The 20,221-nt window shown below is 36.1% G+C and overlaps 1 protein-coding gene across 2 annotated transcripts in view; it reads left to right on the forward strand.

Annotated features, from left to right (window-relative positions):
* Srgap1 (SLIT-ROBO Rho GTPase activating protein 1) overlaps window positions 1-20,221 on the forward strand; it is a 288,940-nt gene that overhangs the window by 236,190 nt on the left and 32,529 nt on the right. For both annotated transcript variants that reach the window (XM_003476114.5, XM_003476115.5), the window contains exons 16-18: window positions 10,447-10,552; window positions 13,704-13,928; window positions 16,609-16,688. In XM_003476114.5, the coding sequence (XP_003476162.1) occupies window positions 10,447-10,552; window positions 13,704-13,928; window positions 16,609-16,688 (411 nt within the window). The remainder of the gene's footprint in view (window positions 1-10,446; window positions 10,553-13,703; window positions 13,929-16,608; window positions 16,689-20,221) is intronic.

Here is a 20,221-nt window from a genome sequence, read left to right on the forward strand (position 1 = left end):
ATTAAGGGATCCCCCAATCATAGTCAGTGTTGCTCTGGAACTGTGTAGCATATATTACAAAACCAATAATCATCAGCAAAGTAAAGCATTGCTGCTTTTTTTAGCAGTGTCTTACAGCAGTACACAAAAAAACACTATATAAGAATGGATTATTAAGCACAATTAGTTTCTGCAACTCTAAAATTGCAGTGCCCCTCTTAAGTCCAAGTTCCCAGGTGAGAGTCCAGGATAACTTCAAGCACACAGGTTTTCATAAAAATCAGGGTTTACTCTTCATGGAGTAAACGCCACTGCCCCGCCCACCACCATCTGGGTTAACAGGTTCCTTGACTTGACTGTAAAGAAATCTCTCTTCTTATCCCTGCTTCATCCCCATTCCCTTCATCGGCTTCCCACTGGAGCTATCACAGTCTCTTAGGAAAACTCCTTAGTTCTAGATTTTGTCCACTCTCCGCAAATCGCAGTCTGCATCATTCCATATTCTCCACCACAACTAAATTCAAAAAGGAGGATGACAGTATTTTCTGTTTCCCCTATTAGAAACCTGTCTCAGTGTTTACCACACTTCTTGGTGTGGCTAGTTTATAAAATGGAATTCCTTCTGCATCTGATCTTTTCTTCCATCTGATCTCTACCTGCTGCTATGCAGGTATCTGGCCTCCCTACCCTATTTTTTGGTAATTTTTAAATATATGGAATAGTATAACAGAGTACACAAAGACCAGGTCCTTTCCTAACTCCATACCTTTGCCAGCTGTTTCCTCTATTACCTAATAGCCATGGACATGTGATATGAAGGCTTAGCCAACATGGCACTTCTCCCAGAACACCCATCCTCCCCACCACCCCGAGTGAATTAATCACTTTCTCCTCTACTGATATTCCATGATGTTCACATCTCTCTGATTCTTCTGATTACCCTACATTATAAGTTTTTGCCTCCTCTGTCTCCTTCCACTAGAGAGTGGGTTTAGGGAAGAGGTCAAGAACATGGGTTCTGGACCAAGACAGATCAAGTTCAAATCGTAGCTCCACCACTTACTTACCAGCTGTGTAACTACAGGCAAGTTTATTAAGCTCTCTGCACTTCAGTGTCCTCATTGATAAAACAAGCAGAACATTGCTTTCTTTTTTATATGGTTATGAGAACTAAATGAGTTAATATATGTACCGAGAAGAGTACCTGGTGTGGTTATGCTCGTAACATGCCCACATTTAGCTCCACAGTCCTGTGAGATCATGATGGCTTACTCAATTTGCTAGCCCTAACCCTTGCCACAGCAAATTCCAGATGCATAGTAAGTGCTCAGTACATAATTGTTAAATAGAATTGCAAGTGAAGTGAAAACTCGAGATTGTATCAAAATTTCTTTTGTTAGCATCTGCGCTTAAAGCCCTATCTTCAGTTGATGTCAATGCCACATTTAAAATTCTCTCCCCTTCATCGAATATGCTGTGTGGAACTTAGAAGTGTGCCTGTGTGTTCACTCCAAAGCTCTTGCATAGCCTGAGTCATCACAGCAGACCTCTGGCTTAGCTGGAAAGAACTGAAAAGGAGGTGTCACACTTCTGGAATTCTCCTTTGGCCATGTCCAAAGAATTCCTTCACATCCTAGCCAGATAAGTTAATTCTGGAAAAATAAGTACTCTATAACATGATTTTCTGGGTCTATGTCAGTTTTAATGTTTATATGCAGTATCAGTTGGACAAAGAATATTGGGCTACATTGTCAGTTCCACTAATAGAATCATTTATGGGTGAGAAACACTATTTTGTTATGGTTATTAATAACCAAGGCCATAGGGTCAGAAATATTTAGGTTCAAGTCCTAGCTTTACCAGCTGTGTAAATTTGCATAAAGATTAATACGTAATCTCATTAAAAGCAGCTATCTCTTCATTTACTTCATAGAGTCTGTGTGAAGAATAAGTGAGATAATCCACTTAATTGCTTAACATCCCGCCTAGCCCTGTAGTAAGCCTCAGTACATGCTGCTGACTGTCATTATTACGGCTATTATAGCTGTTCCCACTGCAAACTCAGGTCACATATGCCAATACCTGGTTTAAACACTTACCAATCTATCTATTCTGGCAAACACATGTTTCTTTGACATAATTCCACCAGCTGCATTTAGAAATGATGATATCGTAACCCGGAAATTGTATTTATTCCAGCATGAGTTTTCCCAATATATTAAATGTTTTGAAACAAAGGTATGTGTTCTCAAAGTTAAAATGAAGTTTAGCAAAATATGTAGGTCATAGAAGAAAACAAAAAATGTACAGAGGTATCTTCCATGGAAGTGGAGCCTGAGATACTGCAAGCACAAATAAAGAAGCTCAAAAAATATTTTTCCCCTTTATCAAAATACTAGAGTAATGCAATCAATGAATTAATAAATTTTCAGTTAACTTGGATGAAAACAGTCTGTATCACTGTTTACAGAACCTGTATCTTGAAAGAAGAAGCAAGAGCCCTGAAATTCAAGGCTGCAAAGATATATACGTCCCAGTTAACTATGGTAGTATTTTTCATAGTATTAAAATATTTTTTTTTTCTTTTTATCGGTACCAGGGATCGAACTCACGACTGCCTGCTTGCAAGGCAGGCGCTTATGCCGCTGAGCTAAATCCCCAGCCCCTGTATTAAAATATTTTTGTTAGTGCTGTAGTTCCAAAGTTTCATAGGTGCTGAGCCACTTGTATCAATCTTATTTTTCCCTGTTTATCCTGTTTTTAGTCTAAGTAGATTGACTTTTTGAGAACTCATTGGCATTAACAACTTCTTTGTTTAATACCTCCTTTATATAATAATCCCTTTCCTTCTAAACTCTAACCTCTTTAAAAAGACCGCAATCCTATTTCTGATTTATCTCAAGGCAAGCGTTTGCTTTTACCAACATGACCATGTGTATCCACATTTCTTCCTAGATTCTCAATACAGTATATCATTTATCATTGATATTACAATGATATCAAATCATTTTGATAATTCAATTAAGTTGATAGATTGTCTACAATATGCAAAAAATCTGAAGACTTAAGAACTTCATTCTTTCATTTAGGAGACTTGAAAACTAGCAGGAAAAAGAAGATATTCATGAATAAAGGCAGTCTAAATTCGTATATTATAGAAACATCAAGAATTAGAAATTTTAGGGGAAACAAATCTCAGAATGTTTTTATCCATGTCATCTTGTAGCATTGCCATAATTGCCCCAGTTAAGGAAATTTCGTGTGATGTTACTTTGTATAGGAAAAAAATCTTCCCTTTTTATCTTTTCTAGAAGGTCAGGTAAGTTCCTGTAGCGTCCACTGCCTTTTGCTTTCCTATTTTTGCATTATTGGGGGGAAAGAAGTGTGTGTGTGTGTGTGTGTGTGTACACGCGTGCACTAAGTTATCCTTTAGGGGGCCATGTTTAGGGGCCATGTTTGTGCCCCTAAATAACGGCATTCTTTGGAAATTTACAAAAAAATACTAAAGGGGACAAATGTAGGTTAGCATTCATTTTTAAAATGAACCATATCCATTCCCCCAATTCACTACAACTGGATGAAAACGTAAGTGTAATCAGCTATAAATTGGCAATGACAAATTTAGTAGTTTCTTATCCAAGAGTTGTTCTGTTTTTTTGCTCTTCATTGTTGCTGGTTTGTTTTTTTTTTTTTAAAACCATCTACTTTATGAATGGTTTTGTGAATGCTCCAGGTCATACCCACAAAGTTTGGGCAGCTTCCAACATGTTCGTGTATCCCAGCTCTGAGATTCCCCTAAGGCGTAAGTCCAAGTAATTACTCAAGTAATTCATGGTTTTTCCTGGCTTCCTCAGAGCCGTGAGCCGAGATGAAACATTTGCACTTCATTTTGCACAACACATTATTATTTAGGTGACTACTTAGGCATGAGAAAATATTTTTATAGGAGATTTTTTTTTCTGATCGCAAAACCAACCTTCAAGTTAGTGGAGGAGTTGAAAAATACACCAAAGCATGTAAGATAGAAAATTGCCCCTCCAGATGTTACTGCCTAAAGAGAACCAATGGTTTTGGCTACATTTGCTTCAAGGCTGTTTTTATATTCTTGTGCACATAACTTTTTTTGAAGCCAATGTGAAACTGTAGTATCCATACTGTTTGTAACATACCTTCTTTTTAACTTTTGTATTAAATAAAGTATCTGTAAAAGAAGAAAGAATAATATGATGGACTCCATATACTCAGTCACCCCTTTAACAATTTTCATTTCTTGGCTCCTTTTGCTCCACTTGTCCCTGTGCCAGCCCTTCAGCATCATCTGATTGATGTCCCTGGAAATGAAGGGTTTGGGGATTTTTTTTCCTCTATCATATTTCATATCACAAAACAATCTGTAGTCATGGTAAAATACTTGAAAAATATTCAAAAGCACATAGAACAAAATGCTATCACCCATCATACCACCACCCACAGAGAAACAATAGCATGTATATATTTTATATATATTACATTTTATGTTCATATACAATATAATATCATTATTATACCTTAAAATTTAAACATGTACTAATAAATACATTTTAAGGAAATAAAAATATGTGTTTTATTATGAAATTAATATATGATCATTAATACATGATCATAAAAATTATTTTTTTTGGTACTGGGGATCACATCTGTATCTGTGCACTTTAAAAGATTTCAATATAATTCTAATAAAATCTATTCATGGAATTATGCTACCACTATCACAATCAGTTTTAAAACATTTTTATTATTCCCAAAGATACTCTAATTAGCAAACATCAGTACTCACTTTCCATTTAACTATAATTATTACCACCCCTGGTCCTAGGCAATCACTAATCTTTCAAAAGTGCCTGTTTTGACCATTTCATATAAATAAAATCATACAATCTGTGGTCTTTTGTGCCAGGCTTTAAGTACAATGTACTATGTATCAATACTTCCTATTATAGCATATATTAGTACTTCATTGCATTTTATTACTAGATAATCTATTATATGAATATATAACTCTTTCATATTCATAATAAAAACATATCATACCAAAACTGATATCATATCCTATGTTAATGGATATGAGTTTCTTTTGGAAGTGATGATAATATTCTAATGTTAATTGAAGTGAGATTATACAACTATGAATTATATCTCAATGAGGCTATTATAAATAAAATTATATCATGCCATACTGACTCATTATAAACCTTTTTGTTTAATTCATGGATGTTAATATTTTCTCAGATCAGTGTTTTTCAAAATCATTTTTCAAAATTCAGCTTTCAGTGTCTGTATACTGGTTTCTATTCCTGTAATAAACCCACTAGTTTTAGAAATTTAGATAGATTTAGTGGTTTGGTAATCAGACAAAATACTGTGATATACCTCTTAGTGCATTCATGTATTTGTTCACTTCTGATTCTTTTATGAAAAATGCTTTTGAAATCTTTTACTTGTGCTGTAGTATATCTTATTGTTATTAAAAATTCTGTCAACTTTATTGACATACACAGTGGTTTTCTCCCTCAATGCTACATTTCTGTTTGATGTCTTAGAATAATGTTCTTACAATTTCTTTTATTTTACAAATATTAATACCTTGGATATCCAAATAGGTAAAACTTTGTAGGCTAAGATTCAGTATCTCTACTAACCTTAATAAGTCAGCAGAACAGGAAACATTATTTACATATTTATTTATGTAGACTGTTATTTAACTAGGAGAAAAAGCCATAGATTGATTCACAGAAGTTTCTGTTACCAGCCAATTATGGAGGTTTCCAAGCATTTATTTCTTACCTTGGAGAGTAACTGGTAACTCATGTCAAAGCACTGATTTACACTGGGACATAGCTCTGTTTTTTGTCTTTGCTTTTCCTATGCACACTAACCATACAAGCAATTGCTCAACACCTTGATATTGTTAGAGTGAACCTAAAATGCTGTGGGACTGTTAAATTTACCTTGAGTGCTACTGGTTAGGCTCTAGAGCTCAGAAATGTTTATGTACCTGCTTTTAAATAAATGGTTTCTCAATGTGATCACCAAGGATATTGTTTCCTTGTCTTCATCCTTAAGTATAAACTTTCATCTTGTGATTTATTGTTTGTTTTCTGGAAATATGAAATTTTCAGAGTAAGGGTCATTTGAACTTTTTGCCATTCTCTGAAGTACCATGCATTTTATGGTGAATTTTCACAGACTTTCATGAAACTGTCACATTCTCATGTTGCCAAGTTAAGATGCTGATGTGAGAAACTTGCATTGTTGGGAAAAGAGCATAATAAATTAACACTGGGAACTTTGACTGAATGATGTCACTTTTACCTAATTACACCAGACCCTGAATTGTGGAAATAAATCCTAGCTTAAAAGATAACCCAAATAAGGGGCTGGGGATTTAGCTCAGCGGCATAAGCGCCTGCTTTGTAAGCAGGCAGGCGGTCGTGAGTTTGATCCCTGGTACTGATTAAAAAAAAAAAAAAAAGAAAAAGAAAAAGATAACCCAAATAAAATACTGACTTCTCCCACTATCAGCTTTTCTGAGGGGAAGAAAGATCCACCCTTACATCTACCGTGAAACTGAAAAATCATGAATTGCCAGCTAGGAATGCACATTAGTTAAAGTGTCATAAATTTTGACCTACTAACTAGACTCGAAAGAGTAAATGAGCCATTTGTCCAGGAGCAAAGCTTCTGCAGGATGTGTGCTGCAGGTAAATATCTCGTCCTGCTCACAGGATGGAGGCCTTTGGGACAGGTAGATTTGCTGCTGCTTCAGAAATGCCAGCAATTCTGTTTTGCTTTGACTTATGTTTATTGTAGTTATAGAGAATATAAGTTACTTCACACAGTTTTAAGTGTCTTTTTGGTATCACTCTTTCATATTGCTGTTGCTTTTAACTTTTAAATCTTTCATTTGCATCCCATAGACTCTTCAAGTGTTTATTTTTTTTGTGGCAAAAGATACATGACATAAAATTCACCATTTTCAGTGAAGAGTTCAGAAGCATTAAGTACATTTACCTTACTGTGCAGGCATCATGATTATCACAGGAATATTTTTTACCAAACAGAAGCTCTTTCCCCATTAAAAAATAACTTGTCATGTCTCCCTCCCCCCAGGCTTTCAATGTCTTTCCTGCTTTCTGTATCCATAAATTTGCCTAGTCTCATATATATAGAAACATGTAATATGTGTCCCTTTGTAGCTGGTTTATTTCACTTCGTCCATGTTGTGTAATATATGTTAGAATGATCTTCTTTTCTAAAGTTAAGTAATATTCATATATATATATATATATAATATATATGACATATTTTGTTTATCTGTTCAGTGATCTATGAACATCTGAGTTATTTCCACCTTTTGGTTATTAATAATGCTGCTATGAAGTTGGTTTAAATGTTGAAACTGCCTTTACAAGGAAGAAGAACTAAGTTTAGAACTGATTGTGGAGATGGGAAGATGGAAAATGTATCTGTGAAAGGGAGTAGAGGGAAAAGATTTTTTTAAAAAGGAAGACAGAAAACTGAGATAAGAAAAGCAAAAGCATTTCAAAATCAGCAAAGGGATACATGCTAATAATTTTTGATATTTTTAAGAATGGATTATAGTATGTGTAATTCCTACCTTTGAGAGTTTTTTTTTACTCCGTTTTAAAGATAGGTTTTTCTAGAAACACGTGTGCTAAATTATTTTTTGCTCTTTAACATAAAACAACAACCACTGTGCTTTTTTAAGCAGTCAGGCATTCTAGGTAATGAACTCTTAACCAGTTACTTTCTGATATGAAATAGTAATCAAACTATATCTAAATATATAGTATCAATACATATAATTCTTCCATTAAATTCCTAGTGAATCACAAGTTCCTTTATTTGCAAGTATTTTATCTTTCCTCTTTTTAGTGGGGGTTCCCAAGTACCTATCACTGAGTGCATGTTTGATCCTTCTAGATAGGACTCAGAAAGTAAATTGAGTCCAAATCTTGATTGAGTCCTTCTGGGTTGAATAAATGTGTATACTTATTTAATAACTTTTTAAAAATCATCTTATTCCTTTTTCAGGAAAAAAGACATTGGCTGGAAGGTATATAAGCAAAATACTTACAGTTATCAGATGTGACCCTAACCTACCTTGTTCATAGTGCATTTTTCCATTTTAAAATACTTTACAAATAAAGACACAGAACACAATGTATCAAATAACTGCTACTACAGTCACAATATTAATTATAAAAAATATACTTTTTGTATATTGTATTCAAAGATTAAAAATGTTACAGGAGAGATGTTTTACTTACACCATCATTAAAGCGTTTCTGAAATCACATTTTCTCAATGGTAACATAGCTATAGTTCCAACTATGGCACGCTTCAAAGTGATGATTTAAACTACTTAACAATTTACTCAGAGCATTACACAGGCTACGCGTTTGTTTATGTGCTGACTGTACCTAGAGTCGCTTGAGCAGGCATCATCTTGCATTGAATAAATTTGATAAAATTATCATTTTTATATTTCCTGTTATATTCTTATAAAAATTAGCAAAAATATGCAATATTTGATCATCCTGTGTTTAAATAATTGGACTGATAGGTGGTTAAATATTCTTTCCCAGGAAACCTGATAAATTATTTGCTGTTTTGCAAATTGATTTGTGGTTGAGCAAAAATATTCCTAATATATTTTTGTAACTTTTCTGCTGTGCAGAGGAAAATATAAAATGCCCAGTTTGATAAGTGGAATGCAGCTGAAACCAGCACTGAAAATCCCACTAAAATGTGTTAGTTAAGACAGTAGTTTTAACCTTGACTGCATAAAAGTATCCTGGGCATCAGCATTTTAAAAAAAACTTATCGAAGCAAACCCAAGTCAAGGTTGAACAGCACTGACCAAGATACACAGGAAAGAGAAATGAGTTAGGAAAGTATTATGGTGGTCCAAATGAGAAATAAAACTTCAGTGAGGAAATTGGCAGTGAGCTATCCAGAGGTACAAACAACCAGACTTCTTTCCCCAGAGGAATCGGCTGGAATGAGTGGAGCTGGGCCTAGAATCTGTCTTCTGTTTAATAAGTCTGGTTATTTTTCTTGGATCTTCAAGGATCTTTATAAGTATAGCTTGGAGCAAAGATGCCATGGTAGCATTGATGATTTTGCCTTTGAGATCAGTTGAAATTGCCATTGAAGAGAACTGGATAGAAATCGCCTGGGGATACCTGCCTTTGTGGGTAGGAGAAAGTTAAAAGCAAAACAAAAGGAAAACCTGTGTAGAATCAATTGACTGTGGTGTCAGAACCTAAGGACTGAGAATTTCCTGCTAGGATTCATCTTTATCTCGAGAGCAATTTGGAACAAATATGTGATATGAAATTGTATGGAATTTCAAAGATATTTTCTAAAGTATATGTTTATTAGTTGTCTTCAAAGCTATACTTTATAAAGATACTTGAAACTCCAAGAAAAATAACCAGACTTACTAAACAGAAAAGAAGTTCTAGGCCCAGCTCCACTGGTTCCAACCAGTTACTCTGGGGTTAGTCATTCCCCAACAGCTTGCTTCTTACTCTGTTTAGTGGAGATGAACTTGCCTTGCCCGCTTGCGTGCACAGGTCCTAAGTTACACAGCAAACTTGAAAATACCATGGTGTAATAGATTAGAGGTAATAAACTTTGTGCTGCTGTTTCACAAGTACATTAGTATTGAAATATTTTGGAGGATTCATATTAACAAAGAGGGAAAACAAAGCTATGAAGTCCTTCCCAGGACTCCCTTTTTCACGGATCTCCCCATCCCACAAAGAATGTGGGACAGGGAAATATATAATCCTAAATGCAAATTTTCTATGATGCAGGAATTGTATCACTAATGCATTCATGTTTAACTCAGTTCTTGGAACCTAGTGATCTCTCCTAAATTGTCTTTGAAAGTTGATGAAAAATTAACATACAAGATAAAAATTCATATGAACAGAATGCTTGGGGTAGTTTTGAGAAATGATTCAAAACCTGGCACATTACTGGAACACAGTAATAGATGTAATAATAAAGACATGATGAATTAATGAATAATGATGGGGGAGAAGTGCTATTTCCCAGAAAGATACTTCAGTTTATATGTAGAAAAGCAAAAAGGTGTGAAACCATCTCAAATGCAAACTTTAGAGTTAGCAGCAAGGGAGAAATTATTTTTAAACCTAGAGGACTGAATTTCTCAATGCCAAGACCGGAAATCAGGGATGAGTCAAAGGAAATGCCCTCAGAAGTGCTGGCACACCCAAATAATCACTTGCACACTGTATCAATTACGACTGCATCTTTCCAAGGGCAAAGTAAATTGTTTAATGTTCAGATGTTTTCCTATAACACACGTGATGCAGTGATCTGCTTTAAATGTAGAAGTTAAACGATGCTGACCATGTCATTTTCGGTCTGCAGGAATAGATAATCTCTATGAGAGGGCGCTTCACATCCGCAAACTCCTCTTGACCTTGCCCAGGTCGGTCCTGATAGTGATGAGGTACCTCTTTGCCTTCCTCAATCAGTAAGTACACTAGTGCTCTGCCAGAATGCCCGTCTAAATTCTGTCTGTGTTCTTGGGTCCTGTCTGTCAGCAGTGGCACACTGGGTTCCATCTGTCAGCAGAGTCAAAGGAAAAAATGATTGACCGTGGACATTTTTTGACAAGGTACATTTTTTCCTCAGCAGAACAAGGTCTTTGTGTGATAGATGAAAGCATTACTCCAGATACACAAATGTGACTGTCCATAAATGCAAAAATACCCAAATGTTACTAAAAATAGTGCTTCCCAGTAAAATGTATGATTTTTTTTCATCTTCCATCCAAAGTTAATAAATGATGCAAGTCACTTTTTCATTGCAGCAAATTTCTATGATTTTAATGTTGTAGTTGAAATGCAGAGAAATCATAAATGAGATTTATACAGAGATCCAAAAATATTTTTCTGCAAATTCACCATGATAAAAAGAAAATATTTCTAAAATATTATCTAAAATGATACATCTTAAATGCACTGCATTTTTCTTAAAGAAAAATTTTACTGTTTGGGTTTAGGCAGTTTGATTTTTTAAATTGTGTTTCTTTCTGATATATGGGCTCCATTATGAGAACATCTTCCCCAAATCCTACCTAAGAGTCTCCTTGCCGTGCAACATTTCAGTTAAGCAGTTGGAAATAAAGAAATCGAAGGAGACAACAAATTGGAGAAGTGCCTTCTCAGATGGCTTGGATTTTCCCTTCCTAAATTTAGGTTATTTTCTCATCTCTGTTTCCCTGGTTTTGCATACTCAAACATCATGGAGATCTACTATAACCCTGCAGACTGGTGCTGAAAGTAACTTAGCCCCAACAAGCAAGCATCATACAGTGAGGAAATGGTGGCAGAAAACCAAACAGCATGGGGCTCTACTGTTCACCCTGTGCTGCCAAACTTTCCCAGATAGCCGTAGGAACCCATTTATACAGAATTCGCCACTGGAAATAAGTGGTATCTAGAAAGATAAGTGTAAACTGCTTAGTTACAAAGCTGCTATACATTTTTACCTTTAAATATGTCTAGTTGCTCAGAAGTTGTAAAGGTTCAGTAGCTTGCCTTTACCTTCGATTGCATGCGTTGACCCCCAAAACCCCACTGTGGTATCCTATGTTGCTGCTGGCTCTCTCCATGCTGTTCCTGCCATAGATCCCTGATGCACCCAAGTGAATGGACTGTGAACCAGTGTAACACAATGGATTAGAAAAACAACCTGTTAATTAGGCAAGTTCTAGAAACCTGAATATAATTCATTGATAATTTCAACAAAATGGTAAACATACCAGAAGTCAGACAGCTGGCATTGCTTCAATTGGTTCTGCTCAAAAATGTCTCCTGATGCTCTCACCTTCCCGCATACACAGACCCAGCCTCTAGGTCAGGAGATGGAACAGGAAGCTTGAAACAAGGTTGAGGGTCTAGAGATGCAGCACAATAGCAGAGCACTGGCCTACCATGTGGAAAGCCCTGCATTCAATCTCTAGCACTGAGATGAGGGAGAGGGAGTGATATTAGCTAGTTTTCATTGTAAAATTGAAACTTAGGAATAATGTTTTTCTATCAGAGCTTTTCTTTTCAAGCCAGCCCTGAATGAGTGACCTAGAAACATGAAGTGTGAGTCTCCCTGCCAAGCTCAAGTGTGTCTTGAAAATTGGATCGTTCTTATCCTGAATCTCGCTTCTCCCTCCTGCTCCCATTTTCAGGATCATCTGTAACACGATCATTTGTTATCATGAACTTTTTTGTAAGACTGCGTGTTTCAGAAATGGCAGAAGGGAGAGACATATGTTAGCTATGGAAATTATGCTTTTGTATTTTCTGCTTTCTAGACTATCCGATTTCTGAAAAGGGGTTAAATATCGAGCCAGGTGGTATCTCAGTTTCTTTGTGGCTGTCACCACAAAAGTAGCTGAATCTCCTTTTTTTTACTTCCATTTGTCATCTGTTCACCTGGATTTTACATTTCCTTTCAAGACTGACATTCTATACACTGAGAGATAACATTTCTGAACTCTCCCTAGAATAGTATACCCATGTGTTAGAAGCATTGCAAGAAAGAACTGGCTGATTTTGAATTGCCTACAAAAATATTTCCTAAATGTTCATTACATTGTGTTTAGAAGTTAGTAGCAGAGGGCTGGGGCTATGGCTCAGTGGCACAGTGTCTGCCTAGAAAGTATGAGGCCCTGAATTTGATTCCCAGTACCAAAAAAAAAAGTGATTAGTTGTAGGTAACTAGAAATCTCTCCCAAAGTTTGTCTGCCTTAAATAGAATGAAGTAACTGGTTTCTCCTCCCCATTTCTTGCACTGAGTGTCTTTTGTGACATAACCTAGTGTTGGTAGATTTACCCAAAAACAGGTAATAAAGCCTGAAATTGTTATCCATTCCCTTTCAATACTTACAAAGAAAATGACCTCTGTTTTCCTCTGAACTTTTTTCATGGCTTGTTAAAGAAAACTGAAATCTAAGGTATTTTTGAATGGTGCAAAAACAAATTTATCAAAGACGTTTGTATAGCTCTGTGGAAATTACACTGTATTTCCCAGAATTTGACTCTGACCATAAAATTTCCTAGTGATCCCGATCTCCATCAACGTGGCTCTTCTATCAACTCACAACTTAGAAAACACCACTTCATTAAGCAAAGAGCACCTGTATTCCCCTCTCAGTTTCTACTGAGTTGAAGATTCTAAGTCATTTTACTTTTTTTAGAGAGCCATCTCTAAGTGTTACCGAACAGGGATCCCTGTACAGTACAGGTCTGGGGCACACAGCAGTAGTTGAGGGGCAGGAAGCAAGTAAACCTTCATCTGTGGTTTTAGCCCCTCGCATGACTCCTATTACCGCCTGAGTTGTGTCTCTTATCAGGTCAATAGCCACATTCGATTCTCCCACCAGCATAAACCCTGCTGTGCGCTGCACAGGCCAGGGATCTAGGTCGCCCGCTTTTTAAAATCATTCTGAACCCTTCCCTGCAATCTACACACTTGCCAAAAAGTTTAGGAACCAGCAAGATAGTATATCATTTTATTCTTCTAGTAAAAATCGTGTTTTCAGAATATGAAATATTCTTAACATGTTTTCTTTTTTTTTTTTTCCTCTTGTTCTTTTACAATTTCTTTCTTGCTTCCTTTCGAAGTCTTTCCCAGTACAGCGATGAGAACATGATGGACCCTTACAACCTGGCCATTTGCTTTGGCCCCACACTGATGCCTGTCCCAGAAATACAGGACCAGGTGTCTTGCCAAGCACATGTGAACGAAATAGTAAAGACGATTATCATCCATCATGAGGCCATTTTCCCAGATTCTAAAGAACTGGATGGCCCAGTTTATGAAAAATGTATGGCTGGAGATGACTACTGGTGAGTCAAGAATTTTAGTTCTCTTTCTGCCAAAAAATAAAATATAAAATAAAATTGTTCATACACACATATCTATAACATAGAGGCACAAATACGAACTGAATTAGGAAAAAGAAGGGAGAAGTATCCATATGCCTTCAGTGCTTCCAGTTTAAAAAAAAAATCAGCAGCAGCAGCAGTAACATTTGAGACAAGGGAGCATGCTGAGATCCGTGGCAGCACAGGTATGCGGTTATGCAAACTCCTGTTCCTCACGCTTCTCTCCAAGGTTTGTGTCTGTTTAGATAAATCTACTTGCATGGCTTCTGTGGAGAATAAAGATTTTGATCATACAGATCTATATTAATTCTTACATAATTCCAGAAAAGATAAGCGGTTAACAGATTTTATTTCCCGTTCAAAATCAGATAGTTTTGATTCCATATAAAGTTAATATTCTCATTCTAAGAGAGCCCTATCAACCAAATGTATTTTATTCCTACCTATTTTCATTTTAACTTTTACTAATGAATATTATCTTGGCCAATATTATTATTATTGAAAAATTCATGATATCAATATTTTTAGGAATACAAATTTTTAAATATAGCAGATATTTACCTCCCATAGAAATCTAAAAATAGGAACACTATCTTCAGTTGAGTAATTTCACAGGTCAGAAACTTTAAAAAGTTTGGTTCACTATTCAATGTTTACTATGTGAATTTCAACCACTCTGAGAAATCATAGATTAAAAGAAGCTTCAATTTACCCTGGTACCGATGAAAAGATACAAAAAAAAAGAAAGAAGAAGAAGAAGAAGCTTCAATTCCTTGAGCCCCTGTTATGTGCTGGACACTCAGTGCACATTTTTTCTTTCATTTATCATAAGCATTCTGCCAAATAAGAAAAGCTAACGAGCCTGCTGGGTGATTAGTAGTAACTGGAGGCAGCCTCGGGTGTATTATGCCATTTTCTATTGCTATGATAGAATATTACAGTCTGGGTAACTTATTTTTAAAAAAACAAAATTTACATCTCACAGTTCTAGAGAGTGGGAAATCTAACACCAAGGTGCTGCCTTTGGCAAGGGCCATCTGGCTGTGTCATAACATGGTAGAAAGCTTCAGACACAAGAGCTAAGGAACAGGTGTGCTCAGGTCTCCCTGCCTCTTCTTAAAAAACTACTAATTCCAGCATGCCTCCCCATCACCTCATCACACCCTAGTTACCTCTCATAGTGCCACCTCCAAATGCCTTCAGCATGTGAGTTGGGGGATTAAGTTTCCAGCACAGGACCTATGAAGGTGCATTCACAGCATAGCCCCAGGTATGCCTGATTTGAAAGTCTACATAAGTCTTCCTCCTCAGAAGCCTCCCTGTGTACCTCAAAAACTGGCTGGGAAGCCAGGATTTGACAGCAGCTAGAAACAGACATGTCTAACTCCTTCGATCTGGATTCTGCTGACGATACTGTATTTCCCCATTTCCTTACAGAGGATTAAGTAGAAGTGGGACAAGAAGCTGATAGGTGGAAAAATACTTTTGTTTTATTTAAACCATAGTATGATGCTTAAGAAAACTGTTATGTATTTCCAGGAATATTGCTTTCCAAATTGACAAGAAAGGATGCTAGATTCAAGTTCTCTAGAGTATCCAGTAACTTTACACATGAAATTCAATTCAGAAATATTTACTGGAATACTCATCATGTCCAAGTTACTGACTAAAGCTTGGCTGTGGCAAGATAAATGAATAAAGCCCAGCCCTCCTGAGATACATAACTTTATTTTCATAATCATTTGTTTTAAGATTAGTGTTGGATGTGTGTTTAGCATCCTCAAATATTAGGGCTCTATTGGTAAGCTCTGCTGTCTTACTCATTTTGTCAAAGACCAAGCGAATTTTTGATCAATATTATTTGATGTGTTGTATTCTAGAACATTGTGTAGTTACAGTTTTTTCCAAATAGAGTAGAAAACTATATAATAGTCTTCTAGCCAGTAATAGTGTGTTCTTCTGCTTATACATAGTATTTTCTTTGAGTATTGCTCATTTTAAACAGAAGATCAATAATATAGTAGTTACCCTTGTCCCCTAACACCAGCATTATAAGTGAGTTTTTATAGTAGTGACAGGTTTGTATTTGTGACCAGTGCATTTTACCAGCATATATTTGAGGATAGATAATGGTAGTATTAAAGGTAAATTCTAAAAATAATGTGTCAGATGTAGAAATGAAATAAACACATATCAAGAAATGATTGAAAAGATGCTACAGTCAGTTCAAAAGAAAAACCAAAGAACCTTAACTTACATCTCATAAAAGAATGATGAATTAAATTCACAAAAACTGATCTGTTTGTAGATCAACAATCCAACATAGTCTATCTTAATTGAACTAGTTTGCATTTCTGTGGATAACAATGATTTGTAGTGCTACCAGTTTCCTGCAGGTTAGCCTCTTAATAGAACTTTTAGCAGAATTGTAAAATAACCTAGTCAAGTCTGTGAGAATAATGCCTATCCTCACAGAACAGAAAATCAAGGGAGAATATGTAGCTTCCTATCCTTGGATTATCCAGTAACTTTTTTTACCATTAAGAGTTTTAGATTTTTCCTTAAAGTAGCATTCATTCACTTTAGTTCTCTCCACCTTGGTTTACAAATTGACTTATAAGTTTCTACTTCTGCTATGCAGTGACAGCCCGTACAGTGAGCACGGTACGTTGGAGGAGGTGGACCAGGAGGCTGGTACAGAACCCCACACCAGTGAAGATGGTAGGACTTGTGCTCTTGCTATTATAAAACCAGTCTCCCTATCCTTTTCTTCCTTTTTTGACAATTCTTTATGTTGAAAACTCAGTAGATGCAAAAGGATGTTTGTAAAATGTGTATGAGGTATAAAGAATTAAATGAACGCCTACAAGTTTAAGGGAAAAAAATTACCTTTGTTGTGTTGCTGATCATTGTCCTTCTTACCTGCCTCTAGGGTAACCACTTCATGTTTGTGTTTATTAATAGTTTCTTGTTTTCTATCTTCCTGAACTTTCTATAAAGGGTCATCATATGTACATATATATATATATATATATATATATATATATATATGTTGATCACTTTTTCTATTCAATAGTATATTCCTGAAATTCACTCACACTGTTGCATTCAATTATAAGTGTTTGCTATACCACCGTTTAATATCCCCATCTATATGTCACTTCTATTCTTAATAAATATGAGAGGCATTTTCTGTTTTTTGCCAATAAGAACAGTGCTCCTATGCATCACTATGAACATTTTGCAACATCTCTTGATGGAAATATATGGCAGTTTTTCTAGAATTATACACTTAGGAGTACTTGTGTCTTCAATTTTACTATGCATTGCTACCCATTTTTGAAAATGGTGATAATAATATTCATGAACAATGAATCAGCTTTCTAATTATACAAGTTCAACAGTACTTTTGAAATATTTTAACCTCTGTTGAAGTTGTCCGTATGGAATGGGATATAGTATGATTTTAATTTGTACTTCTCTGATTCCTAATGAAGACCTTCTTTTACAATATAGCGTATAATGTGGTAATGCCAACAAGTTAGAAAACAGTTACCACTAAAGAGATAATTTGTTAGACTTCCCAAGATTAAGGAAAAAGCCACACTGTAGGAGACCACATAGGGGGTTCTTGAGGTCCACCAGGAGGCAAAATGACCAAAAGGAATTTATTGTGGTTTCACTGGGAAATAATAGTGAGGTAAGGTAAATTGGAGCAGAATTGGCTAGTTTGAATGATTTTCATGTGATCTGGGACATAGTACCACCTCAGATCGTTGCTGTGCGGCTCTAGGGTATTAGAGAAGAGGATAGCCTGGAGTGTGAGAGCCCAACAAAGATGGTGGTTGGAATGTTGGCTTTGGATTGGTTGGTTTGTATTTGAAAAGATTGCTGTGATGAGTTGTTACAATCTCTGGGAATTGGCCAACCCAATGGGAACAGTCCCTCCAGGATTTGGAATGCCCCCAAAGGATTGGTTAAAGAGAATAAAAGGCATGAGGAACATAGATGCACAGATTTTTATATTTTAGATTCTTCTTTTGTGAACTTCCTATCAAGCCTTTCGCCCATTTGTCTATTGAGCTTTCCTATTGGTTTGTTTGGTTTTGTTTAGCTTCGCATAGTTTGACTTTGATCTATCTCTCATCTGGCCTGACTGAAACGTTCTTTCTATGGATTAGAACTCCCCGTCTCTCCCCCTTCCAGCTCTTGGCAATCACTGTTTACCCTTTGATTCTACGAATTTGACTATTTCGGATACCTCATATATGTAGAGTCATGTAAGGTACTGGCCCATTTTACTTAGCAAAATGTTCTCTAGGTCCATGCTTCTTGTCACTTATTGAAGAACTTGCTTCTTTTTAAAGTCTGAATAGTATCGTATTGTATGTGTATATCATATGTCTTTATCCATTCATCTATCTCTGGAAATTTACATTATTTCTATGTCCTCTCTATTGCAGCACTATTCAAACCTTGTGTCTTTAAAAGTAAACCGACTTGAAATGTTCTGAACTTAAATTATAAGGCACTCTTTTTTAGGGGGTGGGGAGGGTACTGAGAATCGAACTCAGGACCTCGTGCTTTCCAGACAGGTACTGTGCCCCTGAGTTATATCCATGACCCATAAGACATTCTTTAAAGTGAGAACTTCCATTTCTATGGTGTTGCTTTGGAAAATTTCTGTGCCCTACCTATGCTACCATGTTTTCTCATAAATGGGCTTCTTTGTTCTCCATACAGTTCATTGCTTTTCTCTGCTGACTTCTCTAAGTGTGCATTTGTCATTTTTCCATCACTGGGACAAAATGTCTGACCTTCTGACCTCTGCAGCTTAATGGAAGAGAGATTTATTTTATCCCACAGTTTCAGTGGATTCAGTCCATGGTTAACTGGCTGCAAGGCAGAAATGGTATGGCAGAGAAAAGATGCACACTGCATGCCAACCAGCAAGCAAAATACAAAAGTAGGATCCAGAAACAAGAAAATACTCTTCCAGGTCACACCCCTAACAATTTACGTGTTCTGACCAGGCCCTGTCTCCAACTAACATAGTCAGCTATGATTTATCAGCAGACTAATCTGTAACTGTTTCCTTTCTTCCTTCAGGGGCAGGAAAAGCCAGGACAAAGCCTCAACCACCTCTTCTCCCAAACAGCTATCTCACCACTGTGCCCTGTGTCAGTTGTTCTTATCTCTAGACTAAGAGAGAAACTTTGTTGAGTACTCTGTTTTGTATCACTTTGATCATGTTCAGCTGATTTTGCTGGAAGAAAAGGGTTGGTTACAAAGGACAGATATCCTGTCACACAGCTAAACTCCAAAATCCTGTAACTAAATTAACTAGAATATTGACTCCCTTTTTGATCGTGGGATTTGCATTTCTTTTCTGTGTCCTCCATACAGTGGAAACAGCAGCTTTCATTTTCAAAAGACAGGCTGTCACAGAACAAAACCATCCTGTACAAGGGCAGGAGGTAATACATGTAGGACGGAAAATATCACAGAACTTAAGATTTCCAAGAGACATGCTGTACTATTTCATATAAAATTACAGGAAATATAAATTAAGACTTGATAGTACTATGCAGTCAGGATATGAGTTCTACTGAACTTTCTTCCTTTTTGCAAAAAATTCTAATAGCCATGATAAAAGCCCTACATCATCATGTTATACTCTTACTATTATTGGTATCAGCACTAGCAGCCTTCTATAAACTCTCTGGAGAATCTTAAGACTCTGGGTTGCTGTATATTAAAGGGGCATGGTGCATCATGCCCTGAGATTGATTTGCCATGCAATGCCTAGATATGTGTAAATAGCTTATTGATTGACACTTGACTATGAAATGGCTCTCAGGGGAGTAGAAAGAGCCAAAATTATAAAATTGCTCAGAATTACTAGTTGATATACTAGGATTGCCAATAAAATATTCTTTGGATTTATTTGGCCATTCTTTATAACCTGCCTACCTCTTAATAAAATAAACATAGTCAGATAATCCTCTGGCTAGTTATTTCAAAAAATAGTAATAAGCAAAAGAAATGATTATTGAAATCATGAGTAAGGAATTATGATAGTGCATACTGTTAAGTTGTCTTAACTAGTTCCTGACCAACATTAGCAGCACATGACTGAATGGCACTAAAGAAAATTTGTGATTCTATCTTCATTTCTCTTTGATTATGGGCTTATAAAAATAGATTGTGCCCCATATCATGTGTTGATGCCTTTTAATTTTTGTTTTATTAAA

This window comes from Cavia porcellus, unplaced genomic scaffold, assembly GCF_034190915.1.
Source record: "Cavia porcellus strain 051 isolate PalLab524CR breed Dunkin Hartley unplaced genomic scaffold, mCavPor4.1 scaffold_8, whole genome shotgun sequence".
Taxonomy (NCBI): Eukaryota; Metazoa; Chordata; class Mammalia; order Rodentia; family Caviidae; genus Cavia; species Cavia porcellus.